We start from the raw sequence: 27,158 nt of genomic DNA, 5'->3' as shown, positions 1-27,158 counted from the left end.
TCCATACATAGTTGCAGCTTTCAGTTGAAGATCCAGTAAACAACGCTCACTCTAACTGAGATATTACAAAGAATGCAGATTTTTTAAAATATCTTGTTTGATTCAATGTGACATATTTAATTCTTTGGAAAATTGTGAGTCTCTGACAAACTTCAGATGAAGTCATGAGGGTCCGAACGATGTGTGGATGCACACCACGAGTTCAATGATTGGCTGTTGCTTCTTAAATGGTTAATAGTTCCATATATTCATTTATACTATACAACATTATACTACATTTTGGAAGCACATGAAATCATTGGTTAATCATACGATAAAATATGAAAATTACTTAAAATAAAAAAGTACAAAATACTTGAAAAGTACAATTTAAAAAAAAAAAAAGGAAATGCAAACAACTGGGATGTAAAAATGCAGTCAATACAAAGATTTATTAATAGTACATTTATGTCATTAATAGAAGCATGCTAATACATTTTAAAGTGATTTAATAAAATTTACACACTTAAAATATGCAGATAAGCACACAAAAAAGCAAATGTAAGCAGTCAAGCTGGAAAAATACATTCTCTACAGTGATGTAATCAATAGTCAAATATCTTTTTCAAGCAAATATAATAAATTAAACCAGAAAAATACAGTCTATCCAAGTATTTATTTGATAAATACAAATATCTCTCCTTTAATTAAATAGAAATTCTTAAATAGGAAGATGAAAATAAATACCAAATATATTTTAAAATATATGATCAAGCAATTGTGTGAAATCTGCTGCAAAAACAAATCGTGCTTTGAAGCACGTGTCACTGTATGGTAGAGGTTGAATAATACAAATGGTAAATGTCTCAATTTCCTATGACAAACTAATTTCACCATTTGTGGAATTTCACTTCCTTTTTTACAGAGCTCATCTGCTCGGCCTGAACTGGCCTCATTCAGCCAATTTTATGAGTGTAATCTAAGCCAACAGGATCAGTGGATTATTTTAACATATGTGGCAGCTAATGACAAACAAGCTGTATTTTATAATGTAGGCTGGTGTAATATGCCACATCTGAAATAAAAAATACACAGATTTTTGCGTTTGCACTGCTAGTATTGAATGTCAATCACTATTTTTGCGGTCGAATTAAATGCATTTTTAAATTGCGTAATAGGTTTAGACACATATGAACCCTTTAAAGTCTTCTTTCTGGGTTATTCTGGTCTTCTCAACGTATTTCGGGGAGGTTCATTTGTTTTGTGTTACCGCACTGGTATATGGTCACATGACAGGTTAACTCGTGTGTTGAGTGTACGTCCAGTGTTCGACGGGCGGCGCTGTGCTACAGAAAAAGCGTCCACCGTGCGATCTGTGGGTTGGCTGCCATCATCAGAAGGGATCAGTTGGCTAGCGGAACAACAGCAGCAGCAGAAGAAGCGGATGGTAGAGATTCGGAGCCCGAAACCGAGATTTGTTACCGTGTTCAGTGTTCATGTGAAACAAAAGGTAAAGTAGCCGTTTTGTGTGCGCCGACAGCCGGTTTAACTGCGACAATGTTAGCCACAAAGCCAACTGATATATGTGCCGTTTACGTTACGTTAACTCCAGCAGCAACGTTGTGTTAGCTGTTAGCTAGCTTGTTCGACGGAAACGGATTTGTCATGGATTAGCTAAAATGGTTAACGGTGCATCGCAGTACAACAAATGCGAGCGAGGAAATCTTAAAGAAGTTCCCGCTTTAAACCCGCCAGACACCCAAACAGGAATAATTCTGGCTTTTAGCTGCTATTGAAATTCTTCTAACTAATTCAGTTTAGCGGTTAGTGTTTAGCAAAAAGCTGGTTAACGAGTCATTTCCTTTATGAATTAGCATGTGAACAGGATTAGTTCTGAACGTCCGGGCAGCATCTTAGCGTCCTTGTGTCCATCAGTAATCATTATATTGGCTTGCCACAGCTTCCCGCGGCCTCTTTGGGATGTACACGTTTGTGTAAGACATTATGCAACAGTAATACATGTGCTCATGTTGTTATTTTCGTTGGTACCCAGATAAGTCTGTCGTGCTTGTTGAGGGGCAGATGAATTTAATAGGTGAGCAAGTCAGTCAATGGCCAACAGCTGCTGAGTTCAAGGACACCCAGTTCATAATCGACAGTATGCAAGAAAGAAGGTTTTCTTCAGTGGTCTGGTTCAGTCTCTGGTTTTCTCAGTCAACTAATGTTAAGAATAGGTTTTCAGACAATCACTTAGTGGTTAGACTGAGAAGTCAGCTTAACTGATCTGCATTAAGATTAAAGCTGCAAAGATAAATCAATCAGTTGTCGGCAATTACATAAATTGCCAATTATTCTTTGAAGGTTTTGTTTCTTTACTCATCCATGGCTGTAAACTGAATATTTCTGCTGCAACTAATGATTATTTTCATTGTCAGTTAATCTGTTGATTATTTCCTCAAGTAATTATTTAGTTATTTGGAAAACAAAATGTAAGAAAATGAAGAACAGCGTTGATCATCCGGGGTGACATCCTCAAGTGTCTTGTTTTGTCCACAGTGCACAGATGTTCAGTCCATTGTCACAGTGGAGTAAAGAAACAAGAAAATATCCAAGTTTACAGAGCTAGACTGATAGAATTTTTGATTTAAAAAAATAATTAACCGGTTAACAAAATAGTTGTTGATTATAGTTGCCAATTAAGCAATTGGTTATTGCAAATCTCCAAACACAGGGATGTGATTTTTCCGCGAATTCGCGGAATTCCGCTTTTCAGGGATGGGAATTTACCGCGGATCCGCGGATTTCATTTATTTGAACGCTGATTTCACAAGTTTGAACACTTTATTGTCGCTGATACTCCCGCGCGATGGTAACGACGTTAACGATAGCTTGTTAACGACGATTGTAAACGGCCCAGCGATTGGAAGTCACTGCGCCTCCGCCGCCGCACCCCCCAACAACTTTCCGCTAAAATCAGAACTTGCTGATCCCATCCCTGCAAACATCTTATGGGTTGTGGGCAAAACAAGACATCTGAAGATGTTTTCTTGGGCTTTGGCACACAGTGTTTTATTTTTCACTTTCTTCTGACATGTTATAGACCAAACAACTAATTTTTAATTTTATTTATCTCTGTCAGGTCACTTTGTCTTGTATGGAATGACAACCTCACAGAGATATATTGGATCCAAACCAGCCGGTAAGTTGACACTCTGCTGCCAAAATGCATAAACTGTGCGTCAGTTCCTCGTGCGTTGATACTGATATACTGCTCCGCTGCCGTTGTCCCTTTTCACAAATGTACATTAGCTCGGTTTGCTGACATGGAGTGGCAGACGCCAGCTGTGTCAGAGAAGTTCCAAAGCCGTTTTGGCCACCGGCCTGGAACATCGGACAGCGGGGACACTGGTCTTGGCACCTCAGCATCTGACAGTACAGAAGGTGATGACTTTTGCGTGCTCTTCCTCTGCCTGAAGCATGTGTTGTGTAACATTGTTTTGAAGACTGTCTGTCAGCGGTGGGACTCCGCTTTGCTTTTTGAGTTTTGTGGCTTGCTGAACACATGAACATTACATAATATTTGCTCTACAACCTGTTTCTTTACCATTTAACCTCTGTACTTTAGGATTGGATTTTAAGCTGAGTTGAAGTTTTATCATGTTTAATGCAGTGAAAGGCAATGCATAGCCTTCAGCCTCAACACTTTTTGCGTGCTGAAGCTGGAAAGACCTTATGTTTGTGGTGTTCTCTCTTACGCTATTTATAGAGCAAGAAAATGTTCATGATCTAGTGTGGGTGCTTTGGAGATTTACAGAGGTGCAATAGATTAGAGTTACAGTGAAAAATGACCCAAGGCGCAGCTTCACCACTCTGGTGTTCAGGCTAATTGAGAGGATGATGTGTTGAGATGACAGGAGTAGGCAGCTAAATGGGGAAAGGACCTTGTCTGTGATGTGGAATGTCACATTCACAGTTAACAAAAATGTTATTGTGCTTTAAAGGGGAATATTCACAACAGGGATGGTGCTTTTGTGTTTGTGCTGTATTTGTACATGATCATGATGAGAGGAAAAAAATGACAGACTCAAAGGTTCGATGTAATAAATGGTCAGCTGGGATGGGTGGTCCCTGTTTCCACAGGAAACGCAATGAAATAATAGGCTGAAGGTTTATCAAGAGGGTGTCTGCACTGTAGGGTTTGAGCTTTACAAAGCTGGTGTTTACGACAGGACTGCCAGGCAACTTTATAGAACCTCGCAAAAATATTTGTCAGACTGTGTAGCCCCAGTACATACTGTCTATAAACTAATGTGTGTTTTAGCACTTCACTTATTACTATAGTGAATGGAACAGTGTTTTCTGCTCACCTCCTATCACTAAACTGTAAACAGAGAGTGTGGAGAACAATTTGTAGTGTTGATGGATAAATATCTTCCATAAAACTGAAAACAGTTTTTCTTGAGGTTTACAAGCTCTGAACACAGTGATCACTGAGCTCAGGGCTGGTAAGGCAACATTCCCGGAAGGATCGAAGTTGCATTCAAACACATGGTTGCCAAGGTTGTTATTAGATACTTAGGATGGCTTGATTGCTAGGTTTGCATGATTTTGTGCCTCATTCTGTTCATGTTGTTTCTGGTGTGCTCTTCAAATACATTTCCTTGATAGTTGTTGTCTTAATGCACGGTTTTTTCAAGTCAAAATTGGCCTTTGTAGCACCCTAAGCCTGATTAGTCTGCATACAGTAAAGGCAATAAGTCTGTGTTAACTTATTTGTCAGAAATCTATCTTTTGACCATTTGATGAACAAAATAGTTTGTTTGAGCAAATGAAGCCTGACTTAGAAACTTTGGGGAAAAAATATATTGACATTTTTTAAACATTGTCAGTCCTTATCATCTTAGCATTGGTTATTCTCCTGTGGCGTTCTCTTAAACCTCACTGTTTGGAAAAACTTGGCAATGTAGAAATGATCTCAGTTACTACGTACTGGGTTTGTGCAGGAACTCAGACTGACTGTTAACCCTAAATGTATCCATAATAATGACTTCTGTAGAGAACAGAGTAAAGTACAAAAGCAACCAGCTTCAGTTTACAAGACATTACAAAAACAAATGAGAACAAATAGGCTTTAGGTATTTCTTGTTATTTTATTCACCTCCCAAAGGCAGGAATGTCTGTTAAGCAAACATGTACCAAATGTTCTTCTGACAAAGTAGTTTAGACTTGTTCTAGCCAGCCATGAATCAGTGGAGCCCGGAGGCTTGTTTTATATTTGAGGTTTTATGTCCTTGAAGACTTAATACTGTGCTTCCATTAAATTTTCTTTCTTATTGCTCATCATTATTTTCCACTGTGATTGTGGAGGTTTTATGATGTATCAAGTTTCAGATTAAAGGAAAGGCAAGAAAAACCTATTCCATTCAGTCTTTGACTTTGGATGTACACGTGTGATGTGTGTTACAGTGGGAGGAGGCAAGGTGCTTAAATAAGCGGCACCCACAGATCACTCTGTAACTTGAGAGGTGGGCTATAAATACCCCTAACCTTTCCTGTGTATGCCTGTTTGTATGTGTTTGCTCAGTGCTCGGTACTGGCTGGTTTTGCTGTACGAGGACAATACAGCTTTGGGCCCCAGGCCTGCTTGCTGCGCAGCTGTCAGTCTTTGCTTCAGAGGTTGTTTTGGCGCTTCCCGGAAATGCAGAAGACCGTTTTCTATTTTGATTTAAAGCGTTGTGCAGCTCTACTCACCTCGTTTCAGCTGTAGAAAAAATGCCACAGCTAATGACATGTTTGCTGCGCTCCAGTGATTGCCTGGTTTCCCCACTTCAACAAGTCCCTCAGGTTTGTAGTGCTGCTGAAGACAGTTGTGCAACTTGAAATTTTGTTGAGGCTTGTGAAGATGTTTGGGGTTTGGTTTTTGAGATCTTGCTGGAGTTCTTTGTGAGCTTGTGGGATCTCTGAGGTTTCCAAATGAGGCTAAGTGACATTTTTGTGCATGCTTAATGCAGTGAGTTCAGTATGTATTCTGTGAAGTAATCCAAGGCCACTAATCTGTGTGTGTTATCAAGGGAATAACGATCGTCTTACTAATTAAAAAGGAGGGCCCTTTAGGGGTTGCTGTTCTGTTTTAACAGAATTCTACTGTGGATTATAATTGTCTTTCGCGGCAGGTTGAACTCGCTTTATTAAGACAGCAAATGCATGACATATTTGTTTATCGCGTAATGCAGAGCTTTTATTCTGTGCGTTGGTTTAAGTCTATTATAAGCCTATTCCCTGGGTTGAGTCAGTCAGAGCCAGTTAATTCTTTCACTGGTGACACCTCATCATCAAAGTAGGCCACCCATAAACCCTGCTGCATCTACTTTACATCGCAGACTGAAAATAGCGGAAATGGCCTGCAGTAGTGCTCCAGATATTCTGCAGTGATTTTGAAAAGGCACATTTGTGTATTGAACAGTTAGTGAATAATACCTAATGTAAATTCTAATGACGCTCTTCTTTTTCTCTTTTAGATTTCTGCAGTTCAAGCAGCAGCCCTTCTTTCCAGCCCATCCGCAGTCAGATCCCCATACCCACTGCACATGTCATGCCATCCACGGCCGGAGCCCCGGCCTCGAAGCCCCATGCTTGTGTCCAGGAGGACTCCCTGTCCTCACTTGATGGTCACAGGTCTTCCTCAGGCTCCAGAACCCCAAGCGGCACCACATCGAAGTCTTCCTCCCTCTCCAAATCAGCATCTTCGCCCAACTTGGACGCTCCGGTTGGTGTGGGAGGTGATCTTGTGGGACCCAAACCAGACTGCCTGAGCCGCTACCGCAGCCTCGTCAATGGGCTGGACCACTCGCTTTTCCCCACAGATCACACCCGGATGGATGAGGGCCAGAGGTTTGACACTCCTGCTGTGGAACCTACACTAAATCAGTCGGTGCTGCTGGGGGGGCTATGCCCTGATGTCAGACTCCGATTACAGGCGACCGGGATTAGAGACACCCCAGACTGTGTGTCTGAGGCCTACAGAGGAGTTATGGAGCACAGCTATAAGGTTCTGCCTGAAGCGAGGCCCGGCGTTCCTGGCACATCAGAAGCCTCTAATCAGAGGGGCGGTCAGCCTGGTGCAGCCGGATCTGCTGGAGTTTATACAAGCCCTCTCAGCTTGCAGACACAGGCTCTGCTGAGGGAGCATGCTGCCTCCAAGGGTTATGAGCCATTGCGGCAGGACAGATGTAGTGAACTTTCAAGCTGGCAGCAGCAACAACAGCAGAAACAGCAACTGGAGAGTTTACGCTTGCAAGTGGAACAAATGCAGGTATGTGTTTATTCTCATTAGAAAATTCTACTAAATTCATGACAAAGGAAAACAAACCTGCAACTGTAGAGGCTGTTTTACTTGTTTTAGAATAAATTTAAGAAATGTAACGGCTCTTGATGGATCATAGCATAGAGGCTAGACTTGGATGTTACCCATTCATAAACTACATCTGCTGGATGGTAAAATAAACTTGTTTTGACTTCTTTGAATAGGAAAAGTGCATTATCTGAGGATAAGTAAAGACTATTGGTGTAGACATGTGGGGCAGTTGGTCATTTGTGGGTATTGAAATTTGGCCAGAAATGAGTTTCCTGTACACACACTGTATATACACACGTGGACAAAATTGTTGGTACCCCTCAGTTAAAGAAGGAAAAACCCACAATTCTCACTGAAATCACTTGAAACTCACAAAAGTAACAATAAATAAAAATTTATTGAAAATTAAATAATCAAAAACAGCCATCACTTTTGAATTGTTGATTAACATAATTATTTAAAAAAACAAACTAATGAAACAGGCCTGGACAAAAATGATGGTACCTCTATAAAAGATTGAAAACTATTTGACCAGAGTGACATGATTAACTCAGGTGTGTCATTTAATTGACATCACAGGTGTTTCCAAACTCATAATCAGTCAGTCTGCCTATTTAAAGGGAGACAAGTAGTCACCCTGCTGTTTGGTGAAAAGGTGTGTACCACACTGAACATGGACAACAGAAAGCGAAGGACAGAATTGTCCCAGGACATCCGAAAAAAAAATTATAGACAAACATCTTAAAGGTAAAGGCTATAAGACCATCTCTAAACAGCTTGAAGTTCCTGTGACAACAGTGGCTCATATTATTCAGAAGTTCAAGACCCACGGGACAGTAGCCAACCTCCCTGGACGTGGCCGCAAGAGGAAAATTGATGACAAATTGAAGAGACGGATCGTTGGAATTGTATCCAAAGAGCCCAGAGCAACCTCCAAAGAAATTAAAGGTGAACTCCAAGGCCAAGGTACATCAGTGTCAGATCGCACCATTCGTCGTTGTTTGAGCCAAAGTGGACTTCATGGGAGACGACCAAGGAGGACACCACTGCTGAAAAAAACTCATAAAAAAGCCAGACTGGAATTTGCAAAAATGCATGTTGACAAGCCACAAAGCTTCTGGGAGAATGTCCTTTGGACAGATGAGACCAAACTGGAGCTTTTTGGTAAGGCACATCAACTCTATGTTCATAGACTCAAAAACCAAGCATACGAAGAAAAGAACACTGTCCCTACGGTGAAACATGGAGGAGGCTCAGTAATGTTTTGGGGCTGCTTTGCTGCATCTGGCACAGGGTGTCTTGAAAGTGTGCAAGGTACGATGAAATCTGAAGACTATCAAGGCATTCTGGAGAGAAATGTGCTGCCTAGTGTCAGAAAGCTTGGTCTCAGTCGCAGGTCATGGGTCTTCCAACAGGACAACGATCCAAAACACACAGCCAAAAACACCCAAGAATGGCTGAGAGAAAAGCGTTGGACTATTCTAAAGTGGCCTTCTATGAGCCCAGATCTGAATCCCATTGAACATATGTGGAAGGAGCTGAAACATGCCATTTGGAGAAGACACCCATCAAACCTGACACAACTGGAGCTGTTTGCTCATGAGGAGTGGGCCAAAATACCTGTTGACAGCTGCAGAACGCTCATTGACAAATACAGAAATCGTTTAATTGCAGTGATTGCCTCAAAAGGTTGTGCAACAAAATATTAAGTTATGGGTACCATCATTTTTGTCCAGCCCTATTTCATTAGTTTGTTTTTTTAAATAGTTATGTTAATCAACAAATTTAAAAGTGATGGCTGATTTTGATTATTTAATTTTCAATAAATTTTTATTTATTGTTACTTTTGTGAGTTTCAAGTGATTTCAGTGAGAATTGTGGGTTTTTCCTTCTTTAACTGAGGGGTACCAACAATTTTGTCCACGTGTGTAGGTCAACATTGGGAAAATGCCGTCCTACTAAGCAAGGCCTGCAGGCATACAGACGATGTGTCCTAATTTAAATAAGGATTTGTCAAATCAATCAGCCAAATTAGAATCACAAGAACTTCAAAGGATTTTGTGCTGTCTGTCTGATCAATTTTATTACATGTTCAATTATTAAAATCCCGTGTTTTGTTAACGTTAGACAGCTTGTCGCTGCTTCTCTTTTGCAGTCAGGAAACACTGTCAAATGGTAGAAAGCCGTTGCTCAACAGCACATTTCTGAAATGCTGTCATTCATTTTATGACAGATGCTGACTAAGAGCTCGTCGAGTGACTGTTACAACTTCCACATATATTGTGCTGAAACATGTTCTAGTACTCTATCACTTCAGCTCAGATTTTTAAGAAGTTTTTGCTTCGTTGAGATACTGACACTTGACAGAATTTCTAGTACAAAATGTGACTGGACCCATATTTGATTTTACGATATGAAGAAAAGGTACAACTTCTTGTATATTTTGGCTTTGATGATCATTTAAGTATGAAATGTTCTTAAAGCTGTGGTTCAAGAGCCACATTTATGAATTGATGGAGGATATGCTTTTTTCCCGTTTTTATTTTTCGGTGATGTAGTATTAATTCTTCATACCCCTTTTTCCAGTAAATGTGCTACATCTTTGTGGAAATCCTGTTTTGTTTTGTTTTTTTTTTACAATTTTAAGTTGAAGAAAGTAAAGTGGATGACAGCTGGCTACATTAGCCGCATTGAATCATGACAGTCGCGTAAACTGTGATGTGAATAGTTCACATATCAGTAAACCTGGTGCAATTTGCAGAACTTTAATTTCTCATAACAGTTGACTGACTGTAGCCATCATCATAGTCAAGACAGAGATTTTATTTACAAGAAGGTTTCAAATAAAGAACTGTAGAGGTAGTCGAGGCAACGGTGTGTGAACTCGAACGTATTCAGTCTGTCCCTGTTGGGTTGCTAATGCTAGCTAGCCAGCTGTTTGGGGATATCTGACGGATGTTGTCAACACGAACAGTGCAAATGAGGTTGTGAATAAAATTTCTGTCCTGTTTGTGCTCAAAGTGATCGTTAAAGTAGGTGTCTGAATCTGGTGCCAACAGCTGTTGGGTAGCTGTATGGAGAGCATTTATTTATTGATATATATGTAATGATGCTTCTTTGGAGGTGGTGCAGGGCTTTTTTTAGTGCTAAGCTGGTCTGCACGTGCATGCCTGAAGCTGTAAATAAGTTATGTTTTAGTCTGTTTTGTGTTTGCCTATGAAAATATCTCTAGTCAACAGAAAATGTAAGTAACTAAGGCATTACTTATGTAACATTTTTAGTGACATTGTTACAAAAATGCTTCACAGACACAAAAAACAATTAGTAATATATTTATTATATATTTGCAAGTTATATGATTTGATAATTAATAGGGCTGGACCCGAATATCCAAATATTCGTTTGCTACGGCGGTATCCGGATATTAATTTTGGTATCCGAATATTCGGCCCGCCCCATCCCGGTCGGACGTTACCGGGTGGTACGAATATTCGGCGTTACTGTCTTCCCTACGCTTCGACCCACATCGGCTCATATCGGCTCATCTCGACGTGTGATCACATAAACACACACACATACACACGTGGACAAAATTGTTGGTACCCCTCAGTTAAAGAAGGAAAAACCCACAATTCTCACTGAAATCACTTGAAACTCACAAAAGTAACAATAAATAAAAATTTATTGAAAATTAAATAATCAAAATCAGCCATCACTTTTGAATTGTTGATTAACATAATTATTTAAAAAAACAAACTAATGAAACAGGCCTGGACAAAAATGATGGTACCCATAACTTAATATTTTGTTGCACAACCTTTTGAGGCAATCACTGCAATTAAACGATTTCTGTATTTGTCAATGAGCGTTCTGCAGCCGTCAACAGGTATTTTGGCCCACTCCTCATGAGCAAACAGCTCCAGTTGTCTCAGGTTTGATGGGTGTCTTCTCCAAATGGCATGTTTCAGCTCCTTCCACATATGTTCAATGGGATTCAGATCTGGGCTCATAGAAGGCCACTTTAGAATAGTCCAACGCTTTTCTCTCAGCCATTCTTGGGTGTTTTTGGCTGTGTGTTTTGGATCGTTGTCCTGTTGGAAGACCCACGACCTGCGACTGAGACCAAGCTTTCTGACACTAGGCAGCACATTTCTCTCCAGAATGCCTTGATAGTCTTCAGATTTCATCGTACCTTGCACACTTTCAAGACACCCTGTGCCAGATGCAGCAAAGCAGCCCCAAAACATTACTGAGCCTCCTCCATGTTTCACCGTAGGGACAGTGTTCTTTTCTTCGTATGCTTGGTTTTTGAGTCTATGAACATAGAGTTGATGTGCCTTACCAAAAAGCTCCAGTTTGGTCTCATCTGTTCAAAGGACATTCTCCCAGAAGCTTTGTGGCTTGTCAACATGCATTTTTGCAAATTCCAGTCTCGCTTTTTTATGAGTTTTTTTTCAGCAGTGGTGTCCTCCTTGGTCGTCTCCCATGAAGTCCACTTTGGCTCAAACGACGACGAATGGTGCGATCCGACACTGATGTACCTTGGCCTTGGAGTTCACCTTTAATTTCTTTGGAGGTTGCTCTGGGCTCTTTGGATACAATTCCAACGATCCGTCTCTTCAATTTGTCATCAATTTTCCTCTTGCGGCCACGTCCAGGGAGGTTGGCTACTGTCCCGTGGGTCTTGAACTTCTGAATAATATGAGCCACTGTTGTCACAGGAACTTCAAGCTGTTTAGAGATGGTCTTATAGCCTTTACCTTTAAGATGTTTGTCTATAATTTTTTTTCGGATGTCCTGGGACAATTCTCTCCTTCGCTTTCTGTTGTCCATGTTCAGTGTGGTACACACCTTTTCACCAAACAGCAGGGTGACTACTTGTCTCCCTTTAAATAGGCAGACTGACTGATTATGAGTTTGGAAACACCTGTGATGTCAATTAAATGACACACCTGAGTTAATCATGTCACTCTGGTCAAATAGTTTTCAATCTTTTATAGCGGTACCATCATTTTTGTCCAGGCCTGTTTCATTAGTTTGTTTTTTTAAATAATTATGTTAATCAACAATTCAAAAGTAATGGCTGTTTTTGATTATTTAATTTTCAATAAATTTTTATTTATTGTTACTTTTGTGAGTTTCAAGTGATTTCAGTGAGAATTGTGGGTTTTTCCTTCTTTAACTGAGGGGTACCAACAATTTTGTCCACGTGTGTATGTCTATGACATATACACATATGTCTATGTGATCATCTACTCCTCCCCCCAGACGAAAATAGGAATATTCGGAGCTCGTCTCTTCCCTTCGCCTTCGGCCCACTTCGGCTCATCCCGCCGTGTTCGGCTCATCCATTCGTGCTTGTTACCACCACCCGAATGGCCAGGTGGCTGCCGACTCTGCCGTCACGCTTCACTTCGTTGTATAAACACAAGACAAGATGCCGAAGACCTCCGCTGTTTGGGAATTCTTCAGTTTAACTGAAGACAAAACAAAGGCAGTGTGCAAAATTTGCATCCAGGAGACCAGACGAATGGATCCAAATATTCAGACAAGTCTCCTCCAGTTCGGGAGACCAGACAAATGGATCCAAATATTCGGATAATAATCCTTTCCCACAGTAAATTCTTGGGAGTGCTTCACGTGACATTCGTATTTATTTCATGTAACCGAAACATTATGAATTAAGTTGAGTTGAGTAGAAACCAGTGGAGTCCAGACTTTGTGAATGAAAAACTAGACAAATCACGAGATCAGGGCCAATTTCGAGCCCTTCTAAAAAGAAAAGGCCACTACTAAAAACTCATCCTCCAGGTTTATTGCTCTGAATAACGGACAGGCACTTAAAATTGACCAGCTGTTATTGACAACAACAATATGCTGCTCTGTTGTCAGTTATAAAAATAATTAGGTCATGTGGTCACAATGAAGGGTAACCAAGGCCAGAGGTAACTCATGAGCCGTTTGCATCTTGTTTTGTGCTTTGAACTATCTTTAGTTTTGTTGTTGTAACCCTTCTATTGCTGTATCTTGCACACTGTCCTAAGTTAAAGTGGGAAGCAGTCAGACATGTAAACAGTTTAATTTAAGAATCAGAGTTGTGCATCTCCTATCCCCTCTGCATATTTTCTCGATGTGATCCAGCTGTAACTGGTAATGAAATTGACAGTTAATATGTCTGTATGTTTATGTCTCTTTTGATACAGTTAATGAATGCAGGAGTAGGGCAGTACCCGTCCTTGTACTCAACGCCAGTTCACTCAGACTCTGGCAAGTGGGACGCTCTGGTAAAAGCCAGTGAGAGTCTGCTGAAGGAGAAGGAGCTTATCATTGAAAGGCAAGTGTTTCTAATAGGTTTACTGCTCATGTTGAGACATTCTAAGAAGGGCTGGGTAAAGGAGTTGCTGTTTAACCATTTTGATAAAACAATGAAATTAGATCAGCATTGATGTGATACTTTGATTGTAAACGATGGTTGGATCTCGTCTTGATGCAGACAAAAGCAGCATATGACCCAGCTGGAGCAACGTCTGAGGGAAAGCGAGCTGCAAGTTCACGGAGCCCTTCTGGGTCGAGGTGCTTCTTACGGGGATATGTGTATGCTGCGTCTCCAGGTTAGTAAAAGCATGCTCGGATTCCCACAAACAACACTAAGGACCCTGTATTATACTGCTGCCATCTTGACAGACAGTCCACCCCCAAAAAACTCCATTGACTCTTTCATAATCTGGTGTCACTGCAGGAGGCTCAGAGGGAGAATGCATTCCTGCGGGCCCAGTTTACTGAGCGTACAGACTGTGTTGCCCTGGAGAAAGCAGAGGCAGAGCGCAGACTGGGGGCAGTTGAGGCAGAAACGCGCCGACTAAACGACAGTCTGAAGGAAGCCTGCGAGAGACATGCGGAGGAGATGAAGAAACAGGAAGAGAGGGTTAGTGCTTACCTAACGCCTCTTCCTAACAGTGTTGTGAGCAATACAACCACAAAATAACATGAATGAAAAGTTCAATGATGATGAGCTTTACTTCTGTTTTAGTTGCATTAACAAACTGAAAACTGCATTTAAATTCTGTCTAAAGTTTTTCCCCAACAAAATATCTGACTTCATTTAGCACAGGAAACTCTTCTCTTCTCACCTCACAGGAACAAAGATGTAGATAAGATGACTGTCAAGTCTAGGGCATTAGTAGATCTTATTAAGTGTTTCTGTAGCCCTTAACAAGGAGGTAATTTTCGCTAAGCAAGATCAAAGAAAGACGCTAATGGCCGATTCATGCTTTCTTTGTCTGCAAGGGCCCATGTAAATGTTGTCATCTGTCCATAAATTGTGACCACCTGCACTGGTGGCACAGCAAGCATGCTGATTGCACATGTGCCAGGAACAAATGGTGCTTAGAACCAATGCTTGTTATGAGAGGAAGTTGTACATAGAGATTAAAGAGTTGTAATTCAAGTAGATGCTGCTAGACTTTGGGGGGTGCTTTGATTTGTAGCTACATGCTTTCCATTGATGGTGCCCAAACAGTGCAAAGTTCAAAATTCTCTAGAAATCCTGTGCTTGGTAAACCTAGGAAATATCCACATTGAAACTGCTGCTACAAGCCAGTCTATAACCACCGGCTATGTCCAGAAACCTCCACAGGAGCTCTGTGTGTTGGCCTGTGTTCACAATGAGAGGCAGTGCTACTATCTACATAGCAGAGCAGTTATAGTATGAAAGAGTTGTGTGCACATTTACTTTTAAAGTCTGCATCAGTCTTTGCTCTGGGATGTGGTGTACGACAAGTGACTTATAAATGGTTAGATTTGGAGCATCCACTTACCACTTACATTTACGTGTGCAGATCCGCAGTCGCGACAAGCACATCAACAACCTGAAAAAGAAGTGTCAGAAGGAGGCAGAGCTGAAGAGAGAGAACCAGCAGCGTATTGAGACTCTGGAGCGTTATCTAGCTGACCTGCCCACCCTGGAGGACTACCAGAGCCAGAACAAGCAGGTTAGGACAGTTCTGCACTTTCACTCCTTTTCATTGTGTCTGTCCTGCTTTACTGAACTCACTCTTAAAACCCGGACATTTGTGTGGTTTTTGCCGTTAGCTCTTGGAGGCTGAACAGCAAGCAGCTGAGCTCCAAGGGAAAGTAAAAGAACTTGAGGCCTGTGTGGAGACGACACGCTCACAACTACGAGAGAAAGACACACAGCTGGAGGAGCAGAAACGCCGGGAGAGAGACCTGCTGACCACCATCACGGAGTACGTACACAGTGTGCTGTCTTCTCTGTGACGCGGTGATTCTCTTCTCTCTCTGTACAAAGAGACAGTAATAACTCTGCATAATGAGCGTTCTGTGTTCTTATTTTTGGGTTCATCAGTATGCAGCAGCGGGTGCAGCAGGGCCTTGAGGACGGAGCCAGACTCCCTTCTCTGGATATCGAGAAGCTTAGAGGAGAAAACAACACTTTGAGAGAGGAGCAGCAGAGACTCAAAAAGGCATGTTGTTGTTTGAGTTTTTTAGGGGGTATATGGGTTTTTAAGCTCCAGGATACACCGGATATTTTTATAGCAGAGGAACTGTTTTTATCTGTCGCATACTGTGTGTGTAGAGCAACATTTTACCATGTAGGACTAGAGCTTTCCATAAACAGGATTAGAGTGTAACAGGTTGAACCTGTTGACCTAGAAAGACCTAATTCCTTTTGTGTGTGACTTTATTGTGATTGTTATACCATAGTGAAATGCATAAACTGTTGACACCATATGTATAAATTAAATTTTGCATTTACTTCAAATGATTGCAGCTTCAGCCTTAGAGGAAGTGTGTCATCACTGAGTTCAGCTTACAGAGAAGTTCTCGTTTCTTATGAAAGTGATAGTATAATGTGGTTAAAGCATGTTTTCTGTACTGGTTACCATGCTCGCTGTGCTAATGCGTGCTTCACCTGCAAAGTAAATGCTCCTGCTCATAGACATGTTACTCTCACAAAGTTCAGTCACAGTCTTGCAGTCCCAACAGAACAGGGAGGAGAAAGAGTGAAAGAATTTGATGTTAAAATGGAAAGCGTCAAGAAAACAGAATTGCCCAACAAGTTCTAGTTTGACTGTTGAATCGTTAGATGCGGTTCTTCTGTGAAATTGTGTTTAATTTCTCAGCTCTACTGGCAGAGTGGAGGCAAGATTTTGCCTGCAAGTTTGCATTCAAAGTATTTTAAGTGTTTACTGTAGATGGTGTCAGAGCAGGTTGTGAGTAGAGTTTGATAAATAAAATGCAGAACAGTCCAGTAAAGCCTGGCTGGTAACAAGTGTTTAGTTCAGGGTGATATTAAAAGATATTGTTTTAAAGCTCAGCTCTTCCATTTACAGGTGATTGAGAAGCAACACCGAATGATGGAACAGCTCGGCTCTCAGATTCAGGTGAGTCTCTCGTCACGATGAGTCTAAATGGTCATTTGCTTTCTGTCTTTTTGTATAATTGATTAGCAGTTGCATTTCAATGTTTGTCTGCAGGCTTTGGAGGAGCAAATATCTCAGGAAGAGAACAGCTCTCAGGCTCTCAGAGAGGAAGTGTTGGCCAAAGAGCAGAATATGTTAGAGCTCCACACAGCCATGAAGGAGGTGAGATGGACAAATCTGTAAAAAAAAAAAAAAAAAACAGTTTGGTGCAGAGAGAAGCTCTGAGTCCTTCATAACGCCTGACTGCTTCAATCCTAACGTAAGTGCTGATGACTGTGTTGCAGCTGTCGGCCCAGAACCAGGAACTGATGGAGCAGAATCTGACGCTGCAGGAGCAGATGAGTGATCCGGAGCAGAGGAGCAGTAACCAGGCCTCTTCTGTCCTGCAGCCAGCTGGAGCTCGACTCACACAAAGGCTGCATGTGGAGATTGCTTCCTGCCTCAGTGATCTGCGCTCGCTGTGCAGCATTCTGACCCAGCGAGCCCAAGGACAAGACCCCAACCTCTCCCTGCTGCTTGGTCTCACCTGTAAGCACCGTCTAAACTGTACTCCTTTTTTTTATGAGGAATATAATATGACTATTCCTCTGAACTATAATTTTTTGCTTCGTTCACAGTTTGTTTTGCTGTTGGCTCATTTTTCACTGCAGTATAAAATCCTGTACCTCTAGGAAACAGAACTAGCATTGGTTAGAGGTAGAGAGAATTTAAAAATGACTTCAGTGTAGAAATATAAAACAAACAGAAAAAAGTTCCTTTGATTATTGTATAAAAAAAAAAAGAAAAACTGGAATCAACATGTATGACATTTTTCCAGGCACATGCATGTATTTTTAGACTGGAAAGATGGTGTCCTAACATAGTATAAATAATTGTAATATTTACATTTTTTTATTTGTTTCCATTTGTGTGTCCTATCTGCTCTGTTTAAACACAGCCTGCAGTTCAGTCCCTGAATTTTTGTCACAGGATTGTCATTGCAGTTGAGAGAATTGTGGCTTTTCTTTTGTGCTGAATCTGATAAATGGTATATTTTTGGTGAATTTTTGAACAAGGCACATAGAAATAATATTTTTTCATGAAATTTCATGATTTTAACTAACTAGATCTGGTTAATTTCTTCAAAAATCCAACTGTTCTTCCTTTTGGTCTCATTTTGAGGATTCTTTCAAACCTGCCAGCAGATTTTTACTTTCACAGGATTGCATTTTTTTTTTTTTTAAGTTAGATTAGAAACCTCGGGGTTAGAAGTAACAGATGAATCTTTTATGTCTTGTTTCTCCAGCACCTCCAGCAGTGGCAGAGCAGGACGAGGACTGGATGAATCCTGAGGTGCTGCAGAAGAAGCTGGTGGAAGCCCAACAGCTCCGTCGTGACGTCGAGGAGCTTCGTAACGTAATACTGGACCGTTACGCACAGGACATGGGAGAAAACTGCATAACTCAATGACCTTCACACTTTGGTGATGAAGGAAACTTGCAGAAGCTCCTCTTCACATATGAGGCATCCAACTGGCTTGTCTTGCAAGCCCAGTTACTGAATGTCAGAAAGAGGGCCGGATTTTAATTTTCTTGAAACGAGGACAAAGGAAAGCCCAAATGGTTTAGCTTCTACTTGTCTCGACTGACTGAACGTCGAGTCTCCAGCCTGCCTGTAGCTCAGAATCCTCCCATCCCCCCGGTGAGTTCATCTATTTCAGTCCAAGGGCTAACAGAAAATAACTTACCTCTAATACTTGATCCTTAAGCATTGTGTGTGTGTGTGTTTTTTTTTTTTTTAATAATGACATGATACTGTCAGTTACCAAACAGTCTTACGCTTTTTGTTCCACTCTAGTGGATAAACTTTGTGTAGAAGTCCCACAAATTTAATTTATTTAAACCCTAATTTCCCTCTTTAGGGGAATTATCCTAGAAGTGGTTGACAATCAACTGAAAATACTTTAACCTGTGCTTATAACTGAATTTGCAAGGAAATGTTACTAACGCGCCGTTATTTTAAAATGGCGACCACTGTAATATTGGACTCTGCTGTGAGGTATAACACATAACAGCTACCAAATCAGCTTCTCGCACCAACAGGCCTACAACAGTTTTTTAATACCAAAGAAACTCTGGTCGAAGCAGTTGTGCAAGTCTGCGAATGTTTGTGAACTCTCCTCTCTGCTGCAGGCCTGAATGAACACCGACATGTGCCTTCCTGTCACGTTTGCAACTACGATTCATTTCAGACCAACCACAAAAAGGGCTGTTTGCAGCTGGCTCTTCCAATATTCTCTCAGCGTATCAACCAGTAGGATAGCCAATACATTCCCTGACTCTGAATGTAGTAAAAGTTCAGGCCGTGTCACCGAGCTTGTGGAGGCCCCGACACGCGTTCATTTTTTTTGTTGTTGTTCCTGGTAGATAAATAAGTAAAACTCATAAGTCGGTAGTATTTTCTCTGTAGATTTAATTTCTCGTTGATAATGGCTGACTCGCATTCGACAGAGTGGTTAACTGTTTGCTAAATGTATGACTGAGAACAGTATTAATCTTCAGTATTATTTATTTTTTGTTTGCATTGACAACTCCGTGTGAAAGCTTTCTGGGTCCTCCTGATGTGTTGCTGTAATAATGTGCTAACGTGTTTGAGAAAACTGTGTGTAAAGGTCCCATGAAGTGGCGTCCAGATTGTAATCTTCTTCTGTGGTTTAGTGTGTTTGTCATGAGGTTGGATGTCCGACTTTCTTCAGGTGTTTTAATCCCACGTGGTGACGATGACGATGATGATAGACGGGGTCGGCTGGATCACCCCTAAATCGCTTTTATATTTGCAGGAGAAGCCATTTAAGAAAAAACTTGACACTTTAGAGGACGAGAAAGGGATTCTACCATAAAAATATGCAACAAAACACCCAGGGACACACAAGCCATTTCTCATTTCATGGGACCTTTAAACTGAAGTAGCACAAGATTTATCTTTTGAAAAGTCAGGCTCTGCATGCCTTAACATCTCAAATGTTTTGCAAAAGGGAAAAAGACATTTATATTTTCATACTTTTGTCCTTGTTTGTATTTGCATATTTTAGAAATAAAGATTTCCCACATTTGGGTTTGTTTTAATTTGTTTCAAGCTTTTTTTTTCCTTCATTTTGATTGATTTTTAACTGCAGTATTTTCATTAAATCGAGTAACAGTTTTCTGTAATGCATAGATTTCTGTCAAATGAGGTGACACAGGCTCATTATGCTTACTGTCATTCTTAGTCACTCCCCAAAGGCCCGTGGTGAGACACGAAATACTCTGTCGGGATGCACCAGTTTTCATTAGACCGGTATCGACTGTGATGTTATTAATTGGATTGAGAGTCAAGCATGACATGACACATCCACATAGCATAGTGTTAATCCTGTCAGTGTCAATACATTTTTCCAACCATCAGCTTTATTTATTCATGTATTTGGGGCAACAGCAGTCTCTCATGTTATATAAAAATGATCATGATGAGTTTTGGGAAAAGAAGCACTTGTATTGGATCTGTGTTCTGTATCTGCTCAAATCTTAAGACATCGATGGTCCTTTTGCACCAAAATATCTGGTTCAGTCACAACAGGAAAAGCACAGGTGTCAGTAATGAGATTAACGAAGGCTTCCAGCCAAACTCGTAACACCTGTGCTTTTCCTGCTGTGACAAGTCAGAATGTCTACGAGGGTTTGACTGATAAATGCATGTGATATTCAGAATTTTACTGATTATATCATTAGAAAGTCCTGATAAAATAAATTCACTTTAAAATGTGCTTATTTGTTTGCTGCACGGTGCTCTCTGATTGGTTACAGGTCACAAGTAATATCCAATAAACACTGAAGGACAAATAGGCTGTTTTCCACTGCGGGATCTTGTTTTGACTGCAGGAAACTCTGCCACAGCACCTCTTTCAGGGTTGTTTTTAGGAGAGAAGTTCCTACTCTCTTAAATATCCCTCAAAAACTACTGTACAAGGCTCAATGCTGATTGGCTAAAATTTGGGCAGGCCAAAAAATACAAGTACAATTTACCATACATGCTAAAATAAAACCATTGTTTTGTTTCCTATGCGCTCATAAAAGCAAAATTATGTCCAAAATCTTCTATTTTCTGTTGTTTTGGCATTCAAAGTGGATGTTGCTGAGAGATCTTTTACTTTAACGGAGACAGAAAGGCTGAAATGGTGTAAATGTTGGTGCTGTCTTGCATCTATCTCAAATTTCTGCAGTGGAAAGCCGCCTAAAAATTAAAAGTTCTCATTTAATTAAACCCTTAAAACATAAATAAAGACATTTCATGGTACTTTGTTGCAGTTATTAAAAATGTTGACACTTAGATGTTACTTTTTTTTTTTTTTTACCACAAATATGTTCCAAATCTGAGTTATGAGTCTTCTTGTGACTAATCATCAGCATCTGAACTGTAAAACACACATGAACTAAACCTTAACGGCTGCTGTGAAGATCAGCAGGTCAAACTTAACCTTCTACAGGTTTATTATCTTCAGCCACTGGATCGCCACGTCGCCTCTTTCGCAGCAGCAGATTTGCATTTGTTGTGACTCCACATGAGCAGAGCGTCTGGCCGTTGTCGTCATAGCAACGCTGCGGGTGCACGCTGATGATGTCATAAGCAGGCAGACCAGTGCCTCTGTGGTTCAGACAAGCAACCGGAGTCACACGGTGGAAAAACAGAAGCTAATGAACAGTCCAGGAGGATGAAATCTCACCTGTGTTGGTCCAGATACGTCCGAAGGTGACCGACTGTTTCCGTTGAGTACATTTTCACTATGTAGGTGTGATTTCCATCTTCTGACCTCAACTTGAGCGTGATGACGCCATGAGCAGACGGCAGCCGGACAGCGCTGGATGTCTGAGGTCTAGTGACGGCAACAAAGCACAAAAATGTGTCTTTCTATGTAAATATTTAGGAAAAATTGAGCTAAAGTTGGAGTATTTCTCTCTTGACTCATCAGCAGTTACTTGTGTTGCAGCAGCTTCACAAGCTAACATGACAAATGATGTTTTGTTTCATTTTTCAGATCAGTACAGGATTTAATCAGGCTTCACATCTAGTACTCCTTTAACTCCTTTTTTTCTTGTCATTTGTTCATTGTTTTAAAGTTACAAAATGTTTGACTTATATATGGTGCCTCTTTAACCACAGATGCAACAAAAAATATCTCAGTTACACCCATTGTACACATGTTTAACCAAAATCCATCCAGTCATATTTTGTATATTAAGAAACTTTGGAACAACTTCTGCAAATTGAAGCACTTTTCAGCTGATCTAGATGAGGTGTGTGTAGGCAGGATGAGTTTGTAATGACTGACCCCCTCTGGTAAAACAAATAATTGTCAGTTTAGCCCTTTGATGCGTGGAATATTTTTTTCAAACCTGTATGTGAAAAGTACTAAATTGGAATTGTTTTTCACACTATCTATTATTTAGCAAGATTATAATTGTGCAGCACAATCATTTTAAAGCACACTTTAAATCAAAATTTTATAGGTGAATACTGTAAACATTTTAACTGATACGGATCATCATGAAAATACCCCAGCTGATCATTTACATTAGGACAAGAACTTAATTGAATTTCAAGTTGTTGTTTTTTTTTTTGTTTTTTTTTTTTACAGAGGGATATTTGGATTGCACTTTTAATCATTCTATAAATCTGAAAATGCAAAAACAGCTGGAAAAAATCTATTACAACCATGTTTTTGGGAATAAAATGTCCTATAAATGAGGCTGTAACTCATATATGTGCAAACCTTTCTGTCAAAACCATCTGGATCATTTCAGTCATATTCTATTCTTGGATTCTTCCATTCACTAATCCTGAGCAGTTATAATGATTATTTACAGTCTTGTTAGTATATACCATTTATTTTTGACAATTTTAAGCTTAGATTTGGATCATTTTTCTGACAGATCCCAAAGAACCTTCAGAAAATTGAAAATCAGGTAATTCTTATTGTTTTACAGTTACTAGTTTTGATCAGCTGTTTCATTTTGGCATATTTTTAAAAAGAAAAAAAAAGCCTTTTAAAGCTGCTGATGGGTTTTGGGGTTTAGATGGTTTTTAAGAAATCACAGTTTTCTTGCATAAGGACATTTTGTTTACCTGTCTGTCATTGCTTGTAGCGCTGGTGTGTCTATGAGGATCATTGAGCTGCTCTCAGGATCAGCTGATGAACCCTGGTGAAATGGAAAATGTGCGTTTATCATCATCTGAACAAGAGGAGTCTCTATAAAGTCACAGAAGGTCGTTGGTAGATGCTCACCTGCAGAGTCGCCCTCACAGAGTCCCTGACGTCAATCACTCGACCGCCCTTCACCACACACTTTGGCAGCTTGTTCAGGAACTGATCCGTGGTCAGCTTCTTACCTGTGGATTAGAGGAAAACTAAAAAATGAGGACAAAGACGGAGGATTTACATTAACAGTGATGGTAGCAGAACAGACCTGGTAACTGAGAGCTGGCTGCTTCAGCTTTCATCCCACAAACAGTCTGTCCTTCTCCAGAAAAAGCCTCCCAGGGGAGCCTGAACACAAACTCCTCATCTCTCCTGTCATGAACCTGCACAAAGAATGATTAAAAGTACACACATTTGCATATTTTGCCGCTTGAAAAAAAGAAGAAACAGAGACTCACTTCAAACGGGACACCATCTGGGAATCTTTCTGAAAGCTCTGATGGGAAATAACCGTCCATCAGATCCTGCATGCATTGCTACAGGAAAAAAAAGAGAGTTTTAGCTAACAAATATTAGAAATGAAGTGTGTTTTCTGCAGCTTTCGGAAGCTAACCTGGGTGCTGTGCTCCTGATACGAGCGGAAAGGACCGTCGAACATGACGATGCCATTGCTGTAGAGCCTCAGTTGAACAGGATCTTTCTTGGCCAGCTGAGCTCCAATCGCCGTCGTCTGAACAAAGGACTCTCCTTCTCCTGAGAGGATGTTCAGATCCCTGATCCTCTGCAGCACGAGGTCAAAGTTCATGTAGAAGCTGCTGCCAACAGATGTGCCTGCAAAGGAAATATGGGGATTTAGAGGAAGGAATGTGGAGAAGTTTAGAGCCTATAAAGATGAGATGGAGGTTTCTACCTGGGCTGTGTGTCTCCTCATGTTCAGCAGCATCTCTGTCCTCCTGATCTCCCACCCAGACCAAACCATAATCACCGAGAAACTTCTGCAACATAGAGAGCAGCTAAGTTACTTTAAAGATCCACCCTGACTCAAAAATAATCACATTTTAATTTCTCATCTTACCTCCATTTCATTCACTTGATTTTGCAGCTGTTGGCATCTTTGTTTAACATCATTTCTGCCTAAATCCACACACAGAGTCAGAATCACTTCTATTACAGACTGAACTGTGATCAAACATGTCCTACCGGATTCCTCCTGAAGCCTCAGCTTCTCCTCTAAAGCCGAAATCCTTTTATCCTTCAGAGGAGTGAAGAAAAGGCAAAATGAGAGCTCTTAGAAAGCTGTCGGACAGTTTTAATATCAACAAGAGGAGGATGTTTGTGTTTTCACCTTGCATTCTATCTCCTGTGTTTGGCTCTTTACTATTTTCTCCAGTTGGATCACTCGCTGAGCCATGGTGGTCATGAGCTCAAAGTCGCTTGGAGCAGCTGATTTATGTACGAAAAACAAACATTTATCCCTTAAAATGGTAATTATAAAAGCAACCCTTAGTGGGATTAGATACAGATTTAAGTCAAATTACAGTCCATTGAATGCACATGCTATTGGAATAAAAGAACTTTGCACTAGTTTATACCTTTCTTTATTGGAGCTTTGGATTTTGAAGTGGAGGCTTCATTTGCGGGAGTTTGAGAGGGAAGCAGATCGTTGGGATCAGAAGAATCATTAGAAACTAAAGCTGTGTGAAATTCTAAAAATTAAAAATAAGGAGGGATTATGAAAACATGATTCACAAAGGTACAAGTAAAAGCAGTTTGTTAACTTACACTTCACACTCGACTTTTTAATTTTTTTTTTACTGTACTCCAACTATTTGACAGTTACTTCACAATTTACACACAAAACATGAAACTTAAAAAAAAATGTTACAATCCAGGAGTACGTACACGAACTATGAGTTGAATAAAGAACTATTTATTTGACAGAAACCTGTCAGTTCATCTTAGAGGAGTTTATTCATTTATCTTTCACAGCATGATTTATAGAACATTTTATTCATAAAAACATGACAAAGCTAATTTATTTTTTCTGTCTGTTAACAGTATTTTCTGATTTTTGGAGCAAATAATGGAGGAAACCTTGGGTCCTATTATACCAATAAAGTGAAATAAAATTTTATCTGGCTTTATCTAATGATCTGCATAAAATAGGAATAGTTTAGGGAGATAATCCTTCTTTTGCACATTTAAACAAGAGAACAACCATGGTGGGGGGAATGATTGTATTCAACATAACAAAAGTAACTGTGCAAAATATTCAATGTAAAAATGCATCTTAAAAGAGCATTTTCTGTTTCAGTGACAGAAATATTGCACAAATATTGAACAAACTGTCAAAAATGAATACTGTTTAAGGAGGTTATTTTCTAAAAGTTAGAATACAACCTTAAATTTTTGCAGTGTTAGTAAGCAGCTGAGGCAGTTTCATTCTTGCATTTATAAGTTTTTACTTTTTTATGTAGTACTTTGCCTTAAAGTGAATTTTAAACAGTTGATGTCACTACAATTTATACATCTTGTTCAAAAACATTGGTACTGACAAAAATACCCAGCTGAACATGCTTTAAGTCTCATTTATAAGCAGCAACAGCAGCAAAAAAACTTCGCAAAAATAGTCTTTTTAAATAATTCATGCATAAAATGTAGAAGTACAGGGTGTGACTGTTCTGAGGCTGCAGATTACCTTTGACCAGGTTCCTCCTAAAAGGCACCTTTTGTTTGCTCCTGCAGGACAAACACAGCTGGGTGATGTGATGCGTTCACGTTCTCCCCACAGTTGCACAATAAAGGAGTGTTCCCTGTCTGCCCTACCTTTGCTCATCAGCAGGAACCTGCAGAGGAATCCGCTTGGTTTTCTTCAGCATCGACAGAGGTGAGCTCATGTTTTCCTCTTTTAGTCCAGCTCCTGAATCCCCTAGACTGTTGTGATGTTCCAGTGCAGACGTGTTCAGAGGGATTCCCCGTGTTTTTTTCAGTTTGTTTGGTGTCTGTTACTCCTGGCAACAGTGAGCAGCTGATTTTGTGGAAGCGGAGACCTGCAGGACTCCTGATCATCCACAGGAGGTCGCTCTTCTCTCTCTGCCACACATTTAATGTACGGGCCATGTTTAGTCTACACATACTTATTTAACTTTAGAATTATATTCCACCCATTTCATACAGAGTTTGACGTTTTCTTATTCACCAAATTGATGATTTTGGCAGATATTTTTGCACATAAAACATTTAAAGTGCTATGAAATACGATTATCATAAATTGAATTACTCAACAGTAATTAGAAGCTACTTTGCAACAGTTTGGATTATGCCCTGTAAGAAAAATATCCCAAATTTCATGATTCTTTTCTCTGAACGTGAGAATTTGCTGCTTTTCTGTTTAATAATTTTACATTTTTGTTCATATTTTTTGCAGGTGTTACTTTGTACTTTGGGTAACTGTGATGACATTTTTATTGATTAAGAAAATAACCATCTAGTTAGTCCTGTTTTGAGCATTAACCGCAGCCTTTTTACAAAATAGTTCAAAATCGCCCCACCTCAGACACGACCAGTCAAAAGTTTGACACACCTTCTCATTCAATGGTTTTTATTTAATTATTTTATACACTGTAGATTAATACTGAAGACATCAAAACTATAAAAGAATACATATGAAATTATGCTGCAAACAAGCAAGTTTTCATCTTCAGTATTAATCTACAATGTGGACAATAATACAAATAAACAAAAAACATGAAATGAGAAGGTGTGTCCAAACTTTGGACTGATATGAAATAGCTATTTTCGACATTATTTACTTTAAACGTAGGTAATTTCCCTGGTTTTACTCCTACATACTTTTACTTAACATTTTCACTAAATGGTTTTTACTTTAAACCACTGCATACATCCATAAACATGTTGCATGTGTGCGTAAAGTTGCCATTTTATTTGCTCCCATTTTTGAAATGGGAGCAAATGATGAAATTATCGCAATTTTCAGAGTGATTTTATCGCTTCTGGGAAATGCTTTTGGCAATTAGAGCCTATAAATAGCTGTCTCCTCTCATCTCTGTTTACTTGCAGTCCATTAAATCCTCCGTGCGGCCGCTAGTCGGCCCGGTGCCGCCGGTGTGTCCGGTGCAGCGTTGAGCGGGGAGACACACAGAGAGGATGC

At 40.1% G+C, this 27,158-nt stretch overlaps 2 protein-coding genes across 5 annotated transcripts; one reads left to right on the top strand and one right to left on the bottom strand.

Moving 5' to 3' along the window:
* The first annotated feature begins 1,345 nt into the window (after window positions 1-1,345).
* Window positions 1,346-19,880, top strand: cep85 (centrosomal protein 85). Of its 2 annotated transcripts, XM_022193405.2 has the most exons (14): window positions 1,346-1,489; window positions 3,119-3,178; window positions 3,289-3,420; window positions 6,498-7,291; window positions 13,537-13,667; window positions 13,827-13,944; window positions 14,073-14,258; window positions 15,172-15,324; window positions 15,425-15,579; window positions 15,699-15,816; window positions 16,687-16,737; window positions 16,831-16,938; window positions 17,061-17,304; window positions 18,062-19,880. In XM_022193405.2, the coding sequence occupies exons 2-14, from the start codon at window positions 3,139-3,141 to the stop codon at window positions 18,223-18,225; spliced, it is 2,394 nt and encodes a 797-aa protein (XP_022049097.1). In that variant the 5' UTR covers window positions 1,346-1,489; window positions 3,119-3,138; the 3' UTR covers window positions 18,226-19,880. The 2 variants fall into 2 exon arrangements, with proteins under 2 accessions (XP_022049097.1, XP_022049098.1); XM_022193406.2 differs by lacking the exon at window positions 3,289-3,420.
* A 301-nt stretch (window positions 19,881-20,181) lies between these two features.
* ubxn11 (UBX domain protein 11) lies at window positions 20,182-27,074 on the bottom strand. Of its 3 annotated transcripts, XM_022193408.2 has the most exons (14): window positions 25,814-27,074; window positions 25,686-25,726; window positions 24,580-24,693; window positions 24,333-24,430; window positions 24,188-24,239; window positions 24,063-24,121; window positions 23,898-23,982; window positions 23,601-23,818; window positions 23,446-23,523; window positions 23,256-23,370; window positions 23,075-23,178; window positions 22,915-22,988; window positions 21,515-21,664; window positions 20,182-21,435 (listed from the first exon to the last, which is right to left on the bottom strand). In XM_022193408.2, exons 1-14 carry the CDS (start codon window positions 25,882-25,884, stop codon window positions 21,264-21,266), a joined length of 1,431 nt encoding a protein of 476 aa, XP_022049100.2. In that variant the 5' UTR covers window positions 25,885-27,074; the 3' UTR covers window positions 20,182-21,263. The 3 variants fall into 3 exon arrangements, with proteins under 3 accessions (XP_022049100.2, XP_022049099.2, XP_051813423.1); XM_022193407.2 differs by having other exon boundaries at window positions 24,063-24,239; XM_051957463.1 differs by lacking the exon at window positions 25,686-25,726 and having other exon boundaries at window positions 24,063-24,239.
* Window positions 27,075-27,158: the final 84 nt, after the last annotated feature.

This window comes from Acanthochromis polyacanthus, chromosome 12, assembly GCF_021347895.1.
Source record: "Acanthochromis polyacanthus isolate Apoly-LR-REF ecotype Palm Island chromosome 12, KAUST_Apoly_ChrSc, whole genome shotgun sequence".
Taxonomy (NCBI): domain Eukaryota; kingdom Metazoa; phylum Chordata; class Actinopteri; family Pomacentridae; genus Acanthochromis; species Acanthochromis polyacanthus.
This window is presented reverse-complemented; position numbering and strand designations above follow the sequence as displayed.